The sequence below is a fragment of the Bufo gargarizans genome, chromosome 3 (assembly GCF_014858855.1).
Source record: "Bufo gargarizans isolate SCDJY-AF-19 chromosome 3, ASM1485885v1, whole genome shotgun sequence".
Lineage (NCBI taxonomy): Eukaryota > Metazoa > Chordata > Amphibia > Anura > Bufonidae > Bufo > Bufo gargarizans.
Genome location: NC_058082.1, coordinates 497,766,128 through 497,787,036, shown reverse-complemented (window position 1 = coordinate 497,787,036; position 20,909 = coordinate 497,766,128). Strand labels below are relative to the sequence as shown.

At 47.2% G+C, this 20,909-nt stretch overlaps 1 protein-coding gene across 1 annotated transcript in view; it reads left to right on the top strand.

Moving 5' to 3' along the window:
* The first annotated feature begins 17,763 nt into the window (after positions 1-17,763).
* Positions 17,764-20,909, top strand: part of LOC122931707 (mitogen-activated protein kinase 1-like) — a 29,243-nt gene continuing 26,097 nt past the window's right edge. The window contains exon 1 of the mRNA XM_044285777.1: positions 17,764-18,103. Coding sequence (XP_044141712.1) covers positions 17,973-18,103 — 131 coding nt within the window. The 5' untranslated portion in view covers positions 17,764-17,972. The remainder of the gene's footprint in view (positions 18,104-20,909) is intronic.

Sequence of the window (20,909 nt, the reverse complement as noted above, 5' to 3'; positions counted from 1 at the left end):
TATTACTCCAGCGGGGTAATATAACTAAGGGTATCAGGGATGGGTACATTATTATACAGGGCATGGGCAGGGTAATATAACTCAGCTCAGGACTAGGCCTATCAGACATTATACAGTTATAATGAGTAATGACACCAACAGCAGCCTAAATAATGGTCCATAGTGATCCTTATTAAACTTAATGTCCCCACAGTGACAGTGGCCCCCATTTTCATGTCTCCCACAGTGGCCCCCCCATTGTAAATAATTCCCCCCATTGTAATTAATGCCCCCCCCCATTGTAATAACCCCCATCCCCCCATTGTAATTAATGCCCCCCCAGACCATCACTCGCCTCACAGCAGGCATCAGCACTGCTCAGGGGCTCAGGGCGGGCGGTAACAGGTTGGCAGTGCGGCGCTCACTCACTCACTGTATGTCACGCGCCTGCGCCGCCTAGTGGGAGGATCAGGCGCGTGACGTCAGTAAGTGCCGCCCGCACTGTCTGAAGAGTGAGAGGACTCGCAGGTCAGAAGAGATGTCAGAGGGAGGGAGCCAGGGCGCACGGCCGAGAAACGACAAGAGGGCGCCCCTGCCGGCGCCCCCCTTCTGACCAGGGCCGGTGCAAGGATTTTTGCTGCCCTAGGCAAGATAAAAATTGACATCCCCCCCCCTTATCAGATCCGGAATTGCGGACCCGGATCCGCAATTCCGATCCTGAAAAAAAATAGTACATGTCCTATTCTTGTCCCCAATAACGGACAAGAATAGGCATATTCTCTTAGTGCCGGCAATGTGCGGTCCGCAAAATGTAGTATTAATAACTAAACAATTAAATAATACACATATTGCATTGTCTACTTACCACCAGGACAATTAGATGATCTGGTCTCTGGCTGCAGTCTGGCTCTTGGTCTGGCTCTGCGGACTCCCTTGTCACTCTCTTCTCCCCCCCTCCCTTGTCACTCTCTTCTCCCCCCTCCCTTGTCACTCTCTTCTCCCCCCTCCCTTGTCACTCTCTTCTCCCCCCCTCCCTTGTCACTCTCTTCTCCCCCCTCCCTTGTCACTCTCTTCTCCCCCCTCCCTTGTCACTCTCTTCTCCCCCCTCCCTTGTCACTCTCTTCTCCCCCCTCCCTTGTCACTCTCTTCTCCCCCCTCCCTTGTCACTCTCTTCTCCCCCCTCCCTTGTCACTCTCTTCTCCCCCCTCCCTTGTCACTCTCTTCTCCCCCTCCCTTGTCACTCTCTTCTCCCCCTCCCTTGTCACTCTCTTCTCCCCCTCCCTTGTCACTCTCTTCTCCCCCTCCCTTGTCACTCTCTTCTCCCCCCTCCCTTGTCACTCTCTTCTCCCCCTCCCTTGTCACTCTCTTCTCCCCCTCCCTTGTCACTCTCTTCTCCCCTCCCTTGTCACTCTCTTCTCCCCCTCCCTTGTCACTCTCTTCTCCTCCTCCCTTGTCACTCTCTTCTCCCCCTCCCTTGTCACTCTCTTCTCCCCCTCCCTTGTCACTCTCTTCTCCCCCCCTTGTCACTCTCTTCTCCCGCCTCCCTTGTCACTCTCTTCTCCCCACTCCCTTGTCACTCTCTTCTCCCCCCCTTGTCACTCTCTTCTCCCCCCTCCCTTGTCACTCTCTTCTCCCACCCCCCTTGTCACTCTCATTCTATTCCCCCCACCCCCCTTGTCACTCTCATTCTACTCCCCCCACCCCCCTTGTCACTCTCATTCTACTCCCCCCACCCCCCTTGTCACTCTCATTCTACTCCCCCCACCCCCTTGTCACTCTCATTCTACTCCCCCCCACCTTGTCACTCTCATTCTACCCCCCACCTTGTCACTCTCATTCTACCCCCCCTTGTCACTCTCATTCTACCCCCCCTTGTCACTCTCATTCTACTCCCCCCCCCGTCACTCTCATTTCCTCCCCCTTGTCAATGTCACCTCTAATGTAGCGTGGCCGAGCTCTGTTCGCTCCGCGGTACAGGAGCTTTTGTTTCCTGTACCCGGCTGACAGGAAGTGCTCACTTAGTGTGCACTTCCTTTCAGTCCGTCCGGGTACAGGAAACAAATGCTCCTGTACCCCGGGCCGGACCGAACAGAGCTCGGCCACGCTACATTAACAACTCAGCAGTCTGCAGCGCAGGCAGGCTGCGCAGCACTGAGCCGGCCGCTCAGGAGGCTCAGCATGAGGGGCGCCGCCGGCCGGCCGCCCGAACCTTTACCTACATAACCAAATTTTTTATTTTATTTTTTACCTCAACGGGCGCCCCCTGCTTCTGACAGCGCCCCGGGCGGCTGCCCGTCCCGCCCGCCCCTAGAAACGGCCCTGCTTTGCATTAATAAAGGATGAAGTTACATTATAAGTGTGTTTTCTCATTTTTGGTGAGCCATTATCTTATTGGCCTTGGGAGCAGCTGCCTGACACTGGTTTCTACAGCTTAGTTTGCGGTTCACCAAAATTCCTAGGTCCTTTTCCATGTCAGTGTTACTCAGTGTTTTACAATTTAGTATGTACGGGTGACTTGCATTATTCCTTCCCATGTGCATAACCTTACATTTATCAGTGTTAAACCTCATCTGCCACTTCTCTGCCCAAGCCTCCAATCTATCCAGATCCATGTGTAGCAGTATATTGTCCTCTTCCGTGTTAATTTTAGTGTCACAGTTTAGTGTCATCTGCAAAAATTGATATTTTACTGTGCAAGCCTTCTACAAGATCATTAATAAATACTGTATATTGAAGAGAATAGGGTCCAGTACTGACCCCTGTGGTACCCCACTAGTGACAGTGACCCAATCTGAGTGTGTATTGTTAATAACCACCCTCTGTTTTCTATCATTGAGTCAGTCTAAGCATTCTTATTTTATATACTAACCTTTTATGTGGTACAGTGTCAAATGCTTTGTAGAAGTCCAGATATACGACATCCATTGATTCGCTGAGTTCAAGTCTAGAACTTACCTCATTGAATAAATTAGTTTGACATGACCAATCCCTCATTAAACCAGGATGATACAGCGTTATTCACTTATTTTCATTGAGGTACTCCAAGATAGCATCTCATTAGAAAATTTTCAAGCAGTTTACCAACGACAGATGTTAATCTTATCGGCCTATAGCTTCCAGGCTATTCAATTTTTTAATATTGGCAGCACATTTGCTATGTAACAATACTGTGGAACACTCCCTATCAGTATAGAGTCCTTAAATATCAGAAATTAGGGTCTGGCTATGACATTACTTAATTCTCTTAATTCTCTTAGAATACGGGGGTGTATGCCATCTGGTCCTGGTGATTTGTCTATTTTAATCTTTTTAAGACGCCGCTGTACTTCTTCCTGGGTCAGACAGTGCACTTTTAATTACTTTAATTACTTTTACATTCTGCATTTCATCTAACAGTTTATTTTCCTCAGTAAATACAGTGGAGAAAAAAAATATTTAATAGTTTTTGCATTTTCCTCATCTTAGGGCTATTTTTACTCTCTTCTGCAATTACCGGTAATTTCTCTGTCTCCAGTTTGGCTGCTTTTATTTGTCTTTACATATTCTATTTTATTTATTTATAGTTTTTCAATGCTTCCTTGCTACCGTGTTTTAGTGATTTAAATACTTTCTTCTAGTTATTTATTGCTTCCTTTACATTTTATTTATCCACATTTTTTTCTTATTTCTCACCCTTTTATAAGGTATGTACCTTTCACAGTTACAGTTTAACCACTTCAACCCCCCTAGCTGAAACACCCTTAATGACCAGGCCACTTTTTACACTTCTGCACTACACTACTTTCACTGTTTATTGCTCGGTCATGCAACTTACCACCCAAATGAATTTTACCTCCTTTTCTTCTCACTAATAGAGCTTTCATTTGGTGGTATTTCATTGCTGCTGACATTTTTACTTTTTTTGTTATTAATCGAAATTTAACGATTTTTTTGCAAAAAAAGGACATTTTTCACTTTCAGTTGTAAAATTTTGCAAAAAAAAAAACGACATCCATATATAAATTTTTTTGCTAAATTTATTGTTCTACATGTCTTTGATAAAAAATGTTTGGGTCAAAAAAAAATGGTTTGGGTAAAAGTTATAGCGTTTACAAACTATGGTACAAAAATGTGAATTTCCGCTTTTTGAAGCAGCTCTGACTTTCTGAGCACCTGTCATGTTTCCTGAGGTTCTACAATGCCCAAACAGTAGAAAACCCCCACAAATGACACCATTTCGGAAAGTAGACACCCTAAGGTATTCACTGATGGGCATAGTGAGTTCATAGAACTTTTTATTTTTTGTCACAAGTTAGCGGAAAATGATGATTTTTGTTTTCTTTTTTTTTCTTACAAAGTCTCATATTCCACTAACTTGTGACAAAAAATAAAAACTTCCATGAACTCACTATGCCCATCACGAAATACCTTGGGGTGTCTTCTTTCCAAAATGGGGTCACTTGTGGGGTAGTTATACTGCCCTGGCATTTTAGGGGCCCAAATGCGTGAGAAGCAGTTTGAAATCAAAATCTGTAAAAAATGACCGGTGAAATCCAAAGGTGCACTTTGGAATGTGTGCCCCTTTGCCCACCTAGGCTACAAAAAAGTGTCACACATCTGGTATCGCTGTACTCAGGAGAAGTTGGGGAATGTGTTTTGGGGTGTCATTTTACATATACCCATGCTGGGTGAGAGAAATATCTTGGCAAAAGACAACTTTTCCCATTTTTTTATACAAAGTTGGCATTTGACCAAGATATTTATCTCACCCAGCATGGGTATATGTAAAATGACACCCCAAAACACATTGCCCAACTTCTCCTGAGTACGGCGATACCAGATGTGTGACACTTTTCTGCAGCCTAGGTGGGCAAAGGGGCACACATTCCAAAGAGCACCTATAGGATTTCACCGGCCATTTTTTACAGATTTTGATTTCAAACTACTTCGCACACATTAGGGCCCCTAAATTGCCAGGGCAGTATAACTACCCCACAAGTGACCCCATTTTGGAAAGAAGACACCCCAAGGTATTCCGTGAGGGGCATGGCGAGTTCCTAGAATTTTTTATTTTTTGTCACAAGTTAGTGGAATATGAGACTTTGTTAGAAAAAAAGAAAAAAAAAAGAAAATCATCATTTTCTGCTAACTTGTGACAAAATCTTTTTTCTAGGAACTCGCCATGCCCCTCACGGAATACCTTGGGGTGTCTTCTTTCCAAAATGGGGTCACTTGTGGGGTAGTTATACTGCCCTGGCATTCTAGGGGCCCTAATGTGTGCAAAGTAGTTTGAAATCAAAATGTGTAAAAAATGACCTGTGAAATCCTAAAGGTGCTCTTTGGAATGTGTGCCCCTTCTGCCCACCTAGGCGGCAAAAAAGTGCACACATGTGGTATCGCCGTACTCAGGAGAAGTTGGGGAATGTATTTTGGGGTGTCATTTTACATATACCCATGCTGGGTGAGAGAAATATCTTGGCAAAAGACAACTTTTCCCATTTTTTTTATACAAAGTTGGCATTTGACCAAGATATTTATCTCACCCAGCATGGGTATATGTAAAATGACACCCCAAAACACATTCCCCAACTTCTCCTGAGTACGGCGATACCACATGTGTGACACTTTTTTGCAGCCTAGATGCGCAAAGCGGCCCAAATTCCTTTTAGGAGGGCATTTTTAGACATTTGGATCCCAGACTTCTTCTCACGCTTTCGGGCCCCTAAAATGCCAGGGCAGTATAAATACCCCACATGTGACCCCATTTTGGAAAGAAGACACCCCAAGGTATTCCGTGAGGGGCATGGCGAGTTCCTAGAATTTTTTTTTTTTGGCACAAGTTAGCGGAAATTTATTTTTTTTGTATTTTCTCACAAAGTCTCCCTTTCCGCTAACTTGGGACAAAAATTTCAATCTTTCATGGACTCAATATGCCCCTCACAGAATACCTTGGGGTGTCTTCTTTCTCGAAATGGGGTCACATGTGGGGTATTTATACTGCCCTGGCATTTTAGGGGCCCTAAAGCGTGAGAAGAAGTCTGGAATATAAATGTCTAAAAAATTTTACGCATTTGGATTCCGTGAGGGGTATGGTGAGTTCATGTGAGATTTTATTTTTTGACACAAGTTAGTGGAATATGAGACTTAGTAAGAAAAAACAAACACAAAAACAATTTCCGCTAACTTGGGCCAAAAAAAAATGTCTGAATGGAGCCTTACAGGGGGGTGATCAATGACAGGGGGGTGATCAGGAAGTCTATATGGGTGATCACCCCCTTGTCATTGATCACCCACCTGTAAGGCTCCATTCAGACGTCCGTATGTGTTTTGCGGATCCGATCCATGTATCCGTGGATCCGTAAAAATCATACGGACGTCTGAATGGAGCCTTACAGGGGGGTGATCAATGACAGGGAAGTGATCAGGAAGTCTATATGCGTGATCACCCCCTTGTCATTGATCACCCCCCTGTAAGGCTCCATTCAGACATCCGTATGTGTTTTGCGGATCTGATCCATGTATCCGTGGATCCGTAAAAATCATACGGACGTCTGAATGGAGCCTTACAGGGGGGTGATCAATGACAGGGGGTTGATCAATGACAGGGGGGTGATCAGGGAGTCTATATGGGGTGATCATGGGTGATCAGGGGTTCATAAGGGGTTAATAAGTGACAGGGGGGGGGTGTAGTGTAGTGGTGTTTTGTGGTACTTTACTCAGCTGCCTGTGTCCTCTGGTGGTCGATCCAAACAAAAGGGACCACCAGAGGACCAGGTAGCAGGTATATTAGACGCTGTTATCAAAACAGCGTCTAATATACCTGTTAGGGGTTAAAAAAATCACATTTCGAGCCTGCCAGCGAACGATCGCCGCTGGCAGGCTGGAGATCCACTCGCTTACCTTCCGTTCCTGTGAACGCGCGCGTTCACAGGAAATCACGGCTCTCGCGAGATGACGCATATATGCGTGACTCTGCGCAGAGCTGCCACCTCCGGAACGCGAATCTGCGTTAGGCTAGTTTCACACTAGCGTTCGTCGGTCCGCTCGTGAGCTCCGTTTGAAGGGGCTCACGAGCGGACCCGAACGCCTCCGTCCAGCCCTGATGCAGTCTGAATGGATGCGGATCCGCTCAGACTGCATCAGTCTGGCGGCGTTCAGCCTCCGCTCCGCTCGCCTCCGCACGGACAGGCGGACAGCTGAACGCTGCTTGCAGCGTTCAGCTGTCCGCCTGGCCGTGCGGAGGCGAGCGGATCCGTTCAGACTTACAATGTAAGTCAATGGGAACGGATCCGCTTGAAGATGACATATGGCTCAATCTTCAAGCGGATCCGTTCCCCATTGACTTACATTGTAAGTCTGAACGGATCCGCTCGCCTCCGCACGGCCAGGCGGACAGCTGAACGCTGCAAGCAGCGTTCAGCTGTCCGCCTGTCCGTGCGGAGGCGAGCAGAGCGGAGGCTGAACGCCGCCAGACTGATGCAGTCTGAGCGGATCCGCATCCATTCAGACTGCATCAGGGCTGGACGGAGGCGTTCGGGTCCGCTCGTGAGCCCCTTCAAACGGAGCTCACGAGCGGACCGACGAACGCTAGTGTGAAACTAGCCTAACGCAGATTCGCGTTCCGGAGGTGGCAGCTCTGCGCAGAGTCACGCATATATGCGTCATCTCGCGAGAGCCGTGATTTCCTGTGAACGCGCGCGTTCACAGGAACGGAAGGTAAGCGAGTGGATCTCCAGCCTGCCAGCGGCGATCGTTCGCTGGCAGGCTCGAAATGTGATTTTTTTAACCCCTAACAGGTATATTAGACGCTGTTTTGATAACAGCGTCTAATATACCTGCTACCTGGTCCTCTGGTGGTCCCTTTTGTTTGGATCGACCACCAGAGGACACAGGCAGCTGAGTAAAGTACCACAAAACACCACTACACTACACCCCCCCCCTGTCACTTATTAACCCCTTATGAACCCCTGATCACCCATGATCACCCCATATAGACTCCCTGATCACCCCCCTGTCATTGATCAACCCCCTGTCATTGATCACCCCCCTGTAAGGCTCCATTCAGACGTCCGTATGATTTTTACGGATCCACGGATACATGGATCAGATCCGCAAAACACATACGGATGTCTGAATGGAGCCTTACAGGGGGGTGATCAATGACAAGGGGGTGATCACGCATATAGACTTCCTGATCACTTCCCTGTCATTGATCACCCCCCTGTAAGGCTCCATTCAGACGTCCGTATGATTTTTACGGATCCACGGATACATGGATCGGATCCGCAAAACACATACGGACGTCTGAATGGAGCCTTACAGGTGGGTGATCAATGACAAGGGGGTGATCACCCATATAGACTTCCTGATCACCCCCCTGTCATTGATCACCCCCCTGTCATTGATCACCCCCCTGTAAGGCTCCATTCAGACATTTTTTTTTGGCCCAAGTTAGCGGAAATTGTTTTTGTGTTTGTTTTTTCTTACTAAGTCTCATATTCCACTAACTTGTGTCAAAAAATAAAATCTCACATGAACTCACCATACCCCTCACGGAATCCAAATGCGTAAAATTTTTTAGACATTTATATTCCAGACTTCTTCTTACGCTTTAGGGCCCCTAAAATGCCAGGGCAGTATAAATACCCCACATGTGACCCCATTTCGGAAAGAAGACACCCCAAGGTATTCTGTGAGGGGCATATTGAGTCCATGAAAGATTGAAATTTTTGTCCCAAGTTAGCGGAAAGGGAGACTTTGTGAGAAAATACAAAAAAAATAAAAAATTTCCGCTAACTTGTGCCAAAAAAAAAAAATTCTAGGAACTCGCCATGCCCCTCACGGAATACCTTGGGGTGTCTTCTTTCCAAAATGGGGTCACATGTGGGGTATTTATACTGCCCTGGCATTTTAGGGGCCCGAAAGCGTGAGAAGAAGTCTGGGATCCAAATGTCTAAAAATGCCCTCCTAAAAGGAATTTGGGTCGCTTTGCGCATCTAGGCTGCAAAAAAGTGTCACACATGTGGTATCGCCGTACTCAGGAGAAGTTGGGGAATGTGTTTTGGGGTGTCATTTTACATATACCCATGCTGGGTGAGATAAATATCTTGGTCAAATGCCAACTTTGTATAAAAAAAATGGGAAAAGTTGTCTTTTGCCAAGATATTTCTCTCACCCAGCATGGGTATATGTAAAATGACACCCCAAAATACATTCCCCAACTTCTCCTGAGTACGGCGATACCACATGTGTGGCACTTTTTTGCCGCCTAGGTGGGCAGAAGGGGCACACATTCCAAAGAGCACCTTTAGGATTTCACAGGTCATTTTTTACACATTTTGATTTCAAACTACTTTGCACACATTAGGGCCCCTAGAATGCCAGGGCAGTATAACTACCCCACAAGTGACCCCATTTTGGAAAGAAGACACCCCAAGGTATTCCGTGAGGGGCATGGCGAGTTCCTAGAAAAAAGATTTTTTTGGTCACAAGTTAGCAGAAAATGATGATTTTCTTTTTTTTTAAATTTTTTTCTAACAAAGTCTCATATTCCACTAACTTGTGACAAAAAATAAAAAATTCTAGGAACTCGCCATGCCCCTCACGGAATACCTTGGGGTGTCTTCTTTCCAAAATGGGGTCACTTGTGGGGTAGTTATACTGCCCTGGCAATTTAGGGGCCCTAATGTGTGCAAAGTAGTTTGAAATCAAAATCTGTAAAAAATGGCCGGTGAAATCCTATAGGTGCTCTTTGGAATGTGTGCCCCTTTGCCCACCTAGGCTGCAGAAAAGCGTCACACATCTGGTATCGCCGTACTCAGGAGAAGTTGGGCAATGTGTTTTGGGGTGTCATTTTACATATACCCATGCTGGGTGAGATAAATATCTTGGTCAAATGCCAACTTTGTATAAAAAAAATGGGAAAAGTTGTCTTTTGCCAAGATATTTCTCTCACCCAGCATGGGTATATGTAAAATGACACCCCAAAATACATTCCCCAACTTCTCCTGAGTACGGCGATACCACATGTGTGGCACTTTTTTGCCGCCTAGGTGGGCAGAAGGGGCACACATTCCAAAGAGCACCTTTAGGATTTCACAGGTCATTTTTTACACATTTTGATTTCAAACTACTTTGCACACATTAGGGCCCCTAGAATGCCAGGGCAGTATAACTACCCCACAAGTGACCCCATTTTGGAAAGAAGACACCCCAAGGTATTTCGTGATGGGCATAGTGAGTTCATGGAAGTTTTTATTTTTTGTCACAAGTTAGTGGAATATGAGACTTTGTAAGAAAAAAAAAGAAAACAAAAATCATCATTTTCCGCTAACTTGTGACAAAAAATAAAAAGTTCTATGAACTCACTATGCCCATCAGTGAATACCTTAGGGTGTCTACTTTCCGAAATGGGGTCATTTGTGGGGGTTTTCTACTGTTGGGCATTGTAGAACCTCAGGAAACATGACAGGTGCTCAGAAAGTCAGAGCTGCTTCAAAAAGCGGAAATTCACATTTTTGTACCATAGTTTGTAAACGCTATAACTTTTACCCAAACCATTTTTTTTTGACCCAAACATTTTTTTATCAAAGACATGTAGAACAATAAATTTAGCAAAAAATTTATATATGGATGTCGTTTTTTTTTTGCAAAATTTTACAACTGAAAGTGAAAAATGTCCTTTTTTTGCAAAAAAATCGTTAAATTTCGATTAATAACAAAAAAAGTAAAAATGTCAGCAGCAATGAAATACCACCAAATGAAAGCTCTATTAGTGAGAAGAAAAGGAGGTAAAATTCATTTGGGTGGTAAGTTGCATGACCGAGCAATAAACAGTGAAAGTAGTGTAGTGCAGAAGTGTAAAAAGTGGCCTGGTCATTAAGGGTGTTTCAGCTAGGGGGGTTGAAGTGGTTAAACTGTAACTGTGAAAGGTACATACCTTATAAAAGGGTGAGAAATAAGAAAAAAAATGTGGATAAATAAAATGTAAAGGAAGCAATAAATAACTAGAAGAAAGTATTTAAATCACTAAAACACGGTAGCAAGGAAGCATTGAAAAACTATAAATAAATAAAATAGAATATGTAAAAGACAAATAAAAGCAGCCAAACTGGAGACAGAGAAATTACCGGTAATTGCAGAAGAGAGTAAAAATAGCCCTAAGATGAGGAAAATGCAAAAACTATTAAATATTTTTTTTCTCCACTGTATTTACTGAGGAAAATAAACTGTTAGATGAAATGCAGAATGTAAAAGTAATTAAAGTAATTAAAAGTGCACTGTCTGACCCAGGAAGAAGTACAGCGGCGTCTTAAAAAGATTAAAATAGACAAATCACCAGGACCAGATGGCATACACCCCCGTATTCTAAGAGAATTAAGAGAATTAAGTAATGTCATAGCCAGACCCTAATTTCTGATATTTAAGGACTCTATACTGATAGGGAGTGTTCCACAGTATTGTTACATAGCAAATGTGCTGCCAATATTAAAAAATTGAATAGCCTGGAAGCTATAGGCCGATAAGATTAACATCTGTCGTTGGTAAACTGCTTGAAAATTTTCTATGAGATGCTATCTTGGAGTACCTCAATGAAAATAAGTGAATAACGCTGTATCATCCTGGTTTAATGAGGGATTGGTCATGTCAAACTAATTTATTCAATGAGGTAAGTTCTAGACTTGAACTCAGCGAATCAATGGATGTCGTATATCTGGACTTCTACAAAGCATTTGACACTGTACCACATAAAAGGTTAGTATATAAAATAAGAATGCTTAGACTGACTCAATGATAGAAAACAGAGGGTGGTTATTAACAATACACACTCAGATTGGGTCACTGTCACTAGTGGGGTACCACAGGGGTCAGTACTGGACCCTATTCTCTTCAATATACAGTATTTATTAATGATCTTGTAGAAGGCTTGCACAGTAAAATATCAATTTTTGCAGATGACACTAAACTGTGACACTAAAATTAACACGGAAGAGGACAATATACTGCTACACATGGATCTGGATAGATTGGAGGCTTGGGCAGAGAAGTGGCAGATGAGGTTTAACACTGATAAATGTAAGGTTATGCACATGGGAAGGAATAATGCAAGTCACCCGTACATACTAAATTGTAAAACACTGAGTAACACTGACATGGAAAAGGACCTAGGAATTTTGGTGAACCGCAAACTAAGCTGTAGAAACCAGTGTCAGGCAGCTGCTCCCAAGGCCAATAAGATAATGGCTCACCAAAAATGAGAAAACACACTTATAATGTAACTTCATCCTTTATTAATGCAAAGCAGGGCCGTTTCTAGGGGCGGGCGGGACGGGCAGCCGCCCGGGGCGCTGTCAGAAGCAGGGGGCGCCCGTTGAGGTAAAAAATAAAATAAAAAATTTGGTTATGTAGGTAAAGGTTCGGGCGGCCGGCCGGCGGCGCCCCTCATGCTGAGCCTCCTGAGCGGCCGGCTCAGTGCTGCGCAGCCTGCCTGCGCTGCAGACTGCTGAGTTGTTAATGTAGCGTGGCCGAGCTCTGTTCGGTCCGGCCCGGGGTACAGGAGCATTTGTTTCCTGTACCCGGACGGACTGAAAGGAAGTGCACACTAAGTGAGCACTTCCTGTCAGCCGGGTACAGGAAACAAAAGCTCCTGTACCGCGGAGCGAACAGAGCTCGGCCACGCTACATTAGAGGTGACATTGACAAGGGGGAGGAAATGAGAGTGACGGGGGGGGGAGTAGAATGAGAGTGACAAGGGGGGGTAGAATGAGAGTGACAAGGGGGGGTAGAATGAGAGTGACAAGGTGGGGGGGTAGAATGAGAGTGACAAGGTGGGGGGGGAGTAGAATGAGAGTGACAAGGGGGTGGGGGGAGTAGAATGAGAGTGACAAGGGGGGTGGGGGGAGTAGAATGAGAGTGACAAGGGGGGTGGGGGGAGTAGAATGAGAGTGACAAGGGGGGTGGGGGGGAATAGAATGAGAGTGACAAGGGGGGTGGGAGAAGAGAGTGACAAGGGAGGGGGGAGAAGAGTGACAAGGGGGGAGAAGAGAGTGACAAGGGGTGGGAGAAGAGAGTGACAAGGGAGGCGGGAGAAGAGAGTGACAAGGGGGGAGAAGAGAGTGACAAGGGAGGGGAGAAGAGAGTGACAAGGGGGGGAGAAGAGAGTGACAAGGAGGAGGAGAAGAGAGTGACAAGGAGGGGGAGAAGAGTGACAAGGGAGGGAGAAGAGAGTGACAGGGAGGGGGAAGAGAGTGACAAGGGAGGGGGAAGAGAGTGACAAGGGAGGGGGAGAAGAGAGTGACAAGGAGGGGGAGAAGAGAGTGACAAGGGAGGGGGAGAAGAGAGTGACAAGGGAGGGGGAGAAGAGAGTGACAAGGGAGTGGGGAGAGAGAGTGACAAGGGAGGGGGGAGAAGAGAGTGACAAGGGGGGGGAAGAGAGTGACAAGGGAGGGGGAGAAGAGTGACAAGGGGGGGAGAAGAGAGTGACAAGGGAGGGGGGAGAAGAGAGTGACAAGGGAGGGGGAGAAGAGAGTGACAGGGAGGGGGGAGAGAGTGACAAGGGAGGGGGGGAGAAGAGAGTGACAAGGGAGGGGGAGAAGAGAGTGACAAGGGAGGGGGGGAGAAGAGAGTGACAAGGGAGTCCGCAGAGCCAGACCAAGAGCCAGACTGCAGCCAGAGACCAGATCATCTAATTGTCCTGGTGGTAAGTAGACAATGCAATATGTGTATTATTTAATTGTTTAGTTATTAATACTACATTTTGCGGACCGCACATTGCCGGCACTAAGAGAATATGCCTATTCTTGTCCGTTATTGGGGACAAGAATAGGACATGTACTATTTTTTTTCAGGATCGGAATTGCGGATCCGGGTCCGCATTCCGGATCTGATAAGGGGGGGGGACGTCAATTTTTATCTTGCCTAGGGCAGCAAAAATCCTTGCACCGGCCCTGGTCAGAAGGGGGGCGCCGGCAGGGGCGCCCTCTTGTCGTTTCTCGGCCGTGCGCCCTGGCTCCCTCCCTCTGACATCTCTTCTGACCTGCGAGTCCTCTCACTCTTCAGACAGTGCGGGCGGCACTTACTGACGTCACGCGCCTGATCCTCCCACTAGGCGGCGCAGGCGCGTGACATACAGTGAGTGAGTGAGCGCCGCACTGCCAACCTGTTACCGCCCGCCCTGAGCCCCTGAGCAGTGCTGATGCCTGCTGTGAGGCGAGTGATGGTCTGGGGGGGCATTAATTACAATGGGGGGATGGGGGTTATTACAATGGGGGGGGCATTAATTACAATGGGGGGAATTATTTACAATGGGGGGGCCACTGTGGGAGACATGAAAATGGGGGCCACTGTCACTGTGGGGACATTAAGTTTAATAAGGATCACTATGGACCATTATTTAGGCTGCTGTTGGTGTCATTACTCATTATAACTGTATAATGTCTGATAGGCCTAGTCCTGAGCTGAGTTATATTACCCTGCCCATGCCCTGTATAATAATGTACCCATCCCTGATACCCTTAGTTATATTACCCCGCTGGAGTAATATAACTAAGGGGTATCAGGGTACATTATTATACAGGGCAGGGTAAGGCTACTTTCACACTTGCGTTCGTCGGTCCGCTCGTGAGCTCCGTTTGAAGGAGCTCACGAGCGGACCCGAACGCCTCCGTCCAGCCCTGATGCAGTCTGAATGGAGCGGATCCGCTCAGACTGCATCAGTCTGGCGGTGTTCAGCCTCCGCTCCGCTCGCCTCCGCACGGCCAGGCGGACAGCTGAACGCTGCTTGCAGCGTTCAGCTGTCCGCCTGGCCGTGCAGAGGCGAGTGGATCCGTTCAGACTTACAATGTAAGTCAATGGGAACGGATCCGCTTGAAGATGACACCATATGGCTCAATCTTCAAGCGGATCCGTCCCCCATTGACTTTACATTGAAAGTCTGAACGGATCCGCTCAGGCTACTTTCAGACTTAGAAATTTTTCTAAGTTATTAATGCAGACGGATCCGTACTGAACGGAGCCTCCGTCTGCATTAATATGATCGGATCCGTTCAGAACGGATCCGATCAAGCGCAAGTGTGAAAGTAGCCTAATATAACTCAGGACTAGGCCTATCAGACATTATACAGTTATAATGACATCCACAGCAGCCTCCATTCTAAATAATGTCCATAGTGATCCTTATTAAAAATAATGTCCCCCCACAGGCAGGCAGTGCGTGACGTACAGTGAGTGAGGTGAGCACCGCCGCCCGCACTGCCTGCCTGTTACCGCCCGCCCGGAGCAGTGCTGAGAAAGAAGCCTGCTGTGAGTGAGAGCCTGAGTTTTTTTGACACTCGCCCTGAGAGAAATTTTACCTAGAAACTGCACTGATGCAAAGACATACAACACACAGTATCTGACCTAATAAATAAACTAGCAGCAATACAGGAAAGTGCCATGACAAAAACCTGTTCCCCCCCCCAAGCCACAATAGGTCAGCACATATGAGTCTCAAAGGAGTGTGCAATCTATATATGTAACAAAAGACACAAGAAATGTCAAGTATTAGTTCTAACTACCCCTTTAACAGTGACCTCCATGGTGCCTGCCTCTTTTAACAATAACCTCCACAGTACCTGCCCTTTTAACAGTGACCTCCACAGTGCCCGCCCTTTTAATTGACCTCCAGAGTGGCCGCCTCTTTAAGTGACCTCCACAGTGCCCGTCCCTTTAACAGTGACCTACACGGTGCCTGCCCCTTTAACAGTGACCTACACAGCAGCTGCCCCTGTAACAGTGACCTCCACAGGGCCCTGCCCCTTTAAGGCTAGGGCTACACGACGACATGTGTCGCACAACATTTTGTCGCACCAATGTCACTCAACAATTTTTATGATGATAGTCTACTCTATGGTGTCACACTGCGACGCGACAGTCGCAAAAAATCCATCCAAGGTGGATGCATGTGGCAGTGTAGTTGTGCTGTGCCCTATGTGTCGTGCGACTTATTGTCGTTGTGTTGCCTTACCCTAAAGCTGACCTACAGCAGTGAAGTAAAATGGCTGGGTTGTTATGGAAACCTGGACTGTGTATGTGGAGGTTAATGGCCTGCGAGCTTCTATTGGCTGATAAGGGTCATGTGACCAGGCTTCTATTGGCTAATGCATTTTTTATAGACTATCTCAGGAACGCTACGTCCTAGAGAGCTGAGACCCCCACAAGATTTCTTTCCAGGCAGCAAGGGATTTGTATACCAAGTTTCGTTCAAATGAATGGTTGCGTTTTTGAGTTTTTGCGGAACATACACACATACATGCGTCCTTTTTTTATATATATATAGATTAATATTGTCCCTATATGGTGATTGAGGTTGAAATATCATCATGGGTCTATCAGTGTGCTTAAGGGCAATGTCAGGATTAGCATACCGATTTAATCAATGTACAGATGGTATTTTTTTCTTTAAATTTTAATATCCAGTGTGCCATTTATATATAATATATATTCCTTCCCAAAGGATGGATATGGGCAAGTTGCCCATTATCATGGGTCCTCATCCCGATCGTCTCCTAGCAACCGTGCGTGAAAATCACACCGCATCCGCACTTGCTTGCGGATGCTTGCTATTTTCACGCAGCCCCATTCACTTCTATGGGGCCTGCGTTGCGTGAATAACACACAATATAGAACATGCTGCGATTTTCACGCAACGCACAAGTGATGCGTGAAAATCACCGCTCATGTGCACAGCCCCATAGAAATGAATGGGTCCGGATTCAGTGCGGGTGCAATGCGTTCACCTCACGCATTGCACCCGCGTGGAAAACTCGCCCGTGTGAAAGGGGCCTAAGTGAGGAAAATTGGCTTCTACCTTAAGTTTTTTGCCTTCCTCTGGATCAACTTGCAGGATGACAGGCTCAACTGGTTGGACAAATGTATTTTTTCAGCTTTATAAACTATGTTACTCATGTAATCAGCCAGCGAACCACATGCCCTCCTAAATTCAACTGCTCTAGCCCACATATCTACTCCTAAGCCCCCTCCGTATCTTAATTAGAGAGAACTGGAGGAGGACTGAAAATGGCATCTATTGATGGCCACCACAGAGGGACAGCTTTTCGGGCAATATATTGTGCTGCGCTGTGGTATATGGTTCTGATGGGACGGTACTTTGCACTATGGTACTGCTGACCCCTGCCTAAAAGTCGTACATACCACAAAGGTGCATCACAAATGCCATTAAAATGAAACAACCACAGAACATTATTTTTTTTTACCCCCCCCCCCCCCCCAAAAAAAAAAATATATATAAATCTTTTTTATAGCCTGCAACTGCACAGAAAAAAAGCTGGCTGTAAAGAAAATGATGGTTCCGCAAAGGTGAGGAAGAAAAATGAAAAATACCCTTACCAATACTGGCTTAGTCCTGAATGGGTTAATTAAGGGGTAATGTTTACAGTTCTGGTTGCCATAGTTATGTCCACAAAGAGGTGGTCTATTACTCCAAAAGGGGTAGGGTCAGAAGGGGCAGATACCACTACCTACCTCCTCTGCCAATGCTTCGGAGCCAGGGCACTAGGCTGTGGAGGGAAGCACCTCCTGCTCACAACTATGGTAACCCTTCCTCCAGCAGTGTGGCAGACAGTACATACGAACACGTCATTTACTCTACAGACATTGCTAGTACCATTATATGCGCCTTAGCCATGGCGGTGTGGAAAAATGTCCACGAAAAATATTCTAATAAAGCTTGAACGAAAAAAAACAAAAACAAAACTACTAGTCCACACCCACTGCAGCAAAGCGTGAGGGAGGTTCCGCCTCTGTGGCCCCGCCCATATGCCCCTCCCCACACACACCCAGCGGGCGGGAAGGCGTCAGCCAGACAGCGCCTCACACAGCCGCCGACCGAGCGACAGAGTGTGTCCTGGTCGTCACTTCGCCCTCAGCACCTAAGCAGGACAACACCCGCGGCGGCGGAGGGAGTGAACGGCAGCCCTGCAGGGGACAGCAGGGGATAATCTCTCTTGACAGAAAATATGGCGGCTGCGGCTGGGGCCTCGTCGAACCCCGGAGGGGGACCTGAGATGGTGCGAGGACAGGCTTTTGATGTGGGCCCGCGATACACTAACCTGTCGTACATCGGGGAGGGCGCCTACGGCATGGTGTGGTAAGTGCGGTGTGTCGGGTGTGTCTCCCCCTCTCGGAGAGCCTGCAGCGTGCTGCGCCTGTCCCGGGGCCTGCACTCCCTCCCCAGACTACCCCTCCCTGAGTACACAGCGCTGGAGCCCGCTGCTCGTCGTAGGGTGAGGAGGGCGGAGATGGGACCCTGCGGCGCACTGCCCTGTCCGTGACGGCTGCAGGGGAGCCCTGTCATGATTGATGCCTGCGTTCACATTGGGCTTCAGTTGTCATAAGACGTATCGATCGCCTCCCTGTCAGTGCAGGGGGCTCCATAGTGCTGCAGGATCTGCTCCTAATCTGGATGCAGCAGTGGCCTTTAGTGCTATGGCGCTGTCATTGTGCTCCTCCGTCATCTACGAACTGAAATCAGACACAAATATTTCTAAATGAAGCTAGAATGTTGCTAATTGTATTTGTTTTGACCAATCTGAGCACTGAGGCTCCATACATCCCACCCAGGATATTGGAGGTACTATATCCTTTAAAGGGACATTGGTAAAAATGGGAGTGTCCTTTTCTAAGGAGTCATGATGGCTGTGTTTCGGCCTAAGTGGGTAAAGGCTTTTTTAGATGGGGTTATTGCTGTTATTTTGGAGGCTAGACCACACCTCATAAATAAAGCGTAACGCGGTCTAAGCTCCATGTTGTGGTGGCCATTCAGCTGTCACCTCTGTTACTACTGCAGGGCTGATGATAGATGACAGGCTGAACCCCATGTGCCTGGTAGGGTAGGCTTGAACCAGGTGACAGAGCGTCTTAAAGGCGGAGGCCACAGCCCCCAGGGCTGATATATTTTAGTGAACTTTATGGAGGATCCGGCTCAGGTTTCCTCTCTAAATTACAATTCTCTAATAGCATGGTTTACCAATTGTTCTGATTAGCTATGGGAGTGATCCAGGAAAAGATCAGGTTCTGTGCGGTTTTCCTGATTGTCCATCAGACTCTGGTGGTGATAACCCCCTTTTGACAGGTAATTGCCGCAACTGTGATTCTGAAATACCCTCCGCTGTCCTCGTCCATTGGGGGATTGCTATATAGAGAATGGGCCAATGTGTCAGTGATCTGAGATCAGAACAGTGACATTATCCGCGCCTCTGATTTGGGGAATCTGCCTCATTGATCATTAGAGACTTGGGCCAAGGAGCAGCGCCTGGAGGGCAGCGGGTCTGTGCGGGACATCCTCATCAGGAGGATCAGAGACTTGGACCAGTGTCTGTCTACATACAGTACATCTCAGGTTCCATTAGATTTGAATGCCTTAGGCCTTGTTCACACGTCAGTGATTTCCATCAGGGATTGCGAGACAAAACTAGGTGTGCACCAAGAAGACAGAAGAGAGATGTTTCCCTTATACCTTATATCTGTGTAGCCTCCACTCCTGGTTTTGGCTCTCAAAAACTGATGGAAGTAACTGATGTCTGAACAAGACCTAAGGATTCCAGATTAACAGATGCGCTGTACTGCAGAGGAGAGATTCTATAAGGAGATCAAGAGATTTCTGAAGAAAGTGATAAGGAGTGGCTGTGTGGGAGCGTGCATAGTGGACTCTACCACTTGGGCTCCACCGCACAGCATTATGATGTTTATAATGCAGTGTGTCTCTGCCTGACATCAGCTGTAATGATCTGTACTCACATAATGCCATTAGTACAAATCATAAGGGCGCGGCTAAGGCTACTTTCACACTCGCGTTTGGTGCGGATCCGTCATGGATCTGCACAAACACATCCGTTCAGATAATACAACCATCTGCATCCGTTCAGAATAGGGCTGAACCGATTATTCGAATAACTCGATTAAATCGAGTCAAAAAATTCATCGATGCAGTTTCCCTGCATCGAGTAATCGTTACATCACATATCGCCGGACCGCGATATGATCATTTTCTCCTGAGCCGGCCGGCACAGCAGAGGGAGGAGGAGGGAGTCTCTCCCGCCCCACTGTGCGTGTCGCGGCTGAACACCAATGAGGACAGAGTAGGAGGGGAGGGACTGTGGCCACTGCGCCACCAATGAATGTGCCGACCATATCCCACAGGGTCCCCCTCCTTCCCCCCCCCCCCATCATTGGTGGCAGTTTGCAGTTCCGATCGGAGCCCCAGCAGTGTAATGCTGGGGCTCCGATCGGTTACCATGGCAGCCAGGAGTCATGCTACTGAAGTCCTGGCTGCCATGGTATGTTAGTGAGCAGAGAGCAGCGCATTACTCTCACGTGCGCTGTGGCCTCCGGTCGCTCCTTCTTCCGTCTGTGCGGCGGATTGCTAATGCTTACAGCATTAGCAATGCGCCGCACAGACCTATGAGAAGGAGCGACCGGCGGCCACAGCGCACATGAGTATAATGCGCTGCTCTCTGCTCACTAACATACCATGGCAGCCAGGACTTCAGTATGGTGACTCCTGGCTGCCATGGTAACCGATCGGAGCCCCAGCATTACACTGCTGGGGCTTCGATCGGAACTGCAAACTGCCACCAATGATGGGGGGGGGGGGGGGGAGGGGGACCCTGTGGCCACTGCCACCAATGAGGGGGGGGGGGAGGCAGATGGAGAGAGAGTGGTTAATGGAGGCTGCAGGCACCACCTTGGCATGTATAAAGTTATTGGTTTAGAGAGGGGTTAATGAAGGCACCTCCAAGGTGCTTTCATTAACCTCTTCAAACCAATAACTTTATACATGCCCATTGGGTTTGGAGGGGTTAATGGAAGCACCTTGGCATTAGGCATGTATAAAGTTATTAACCCCTTCAAACCAATAACTTTATACATGCCTAATGCCAAGGTGCTTCCATTAA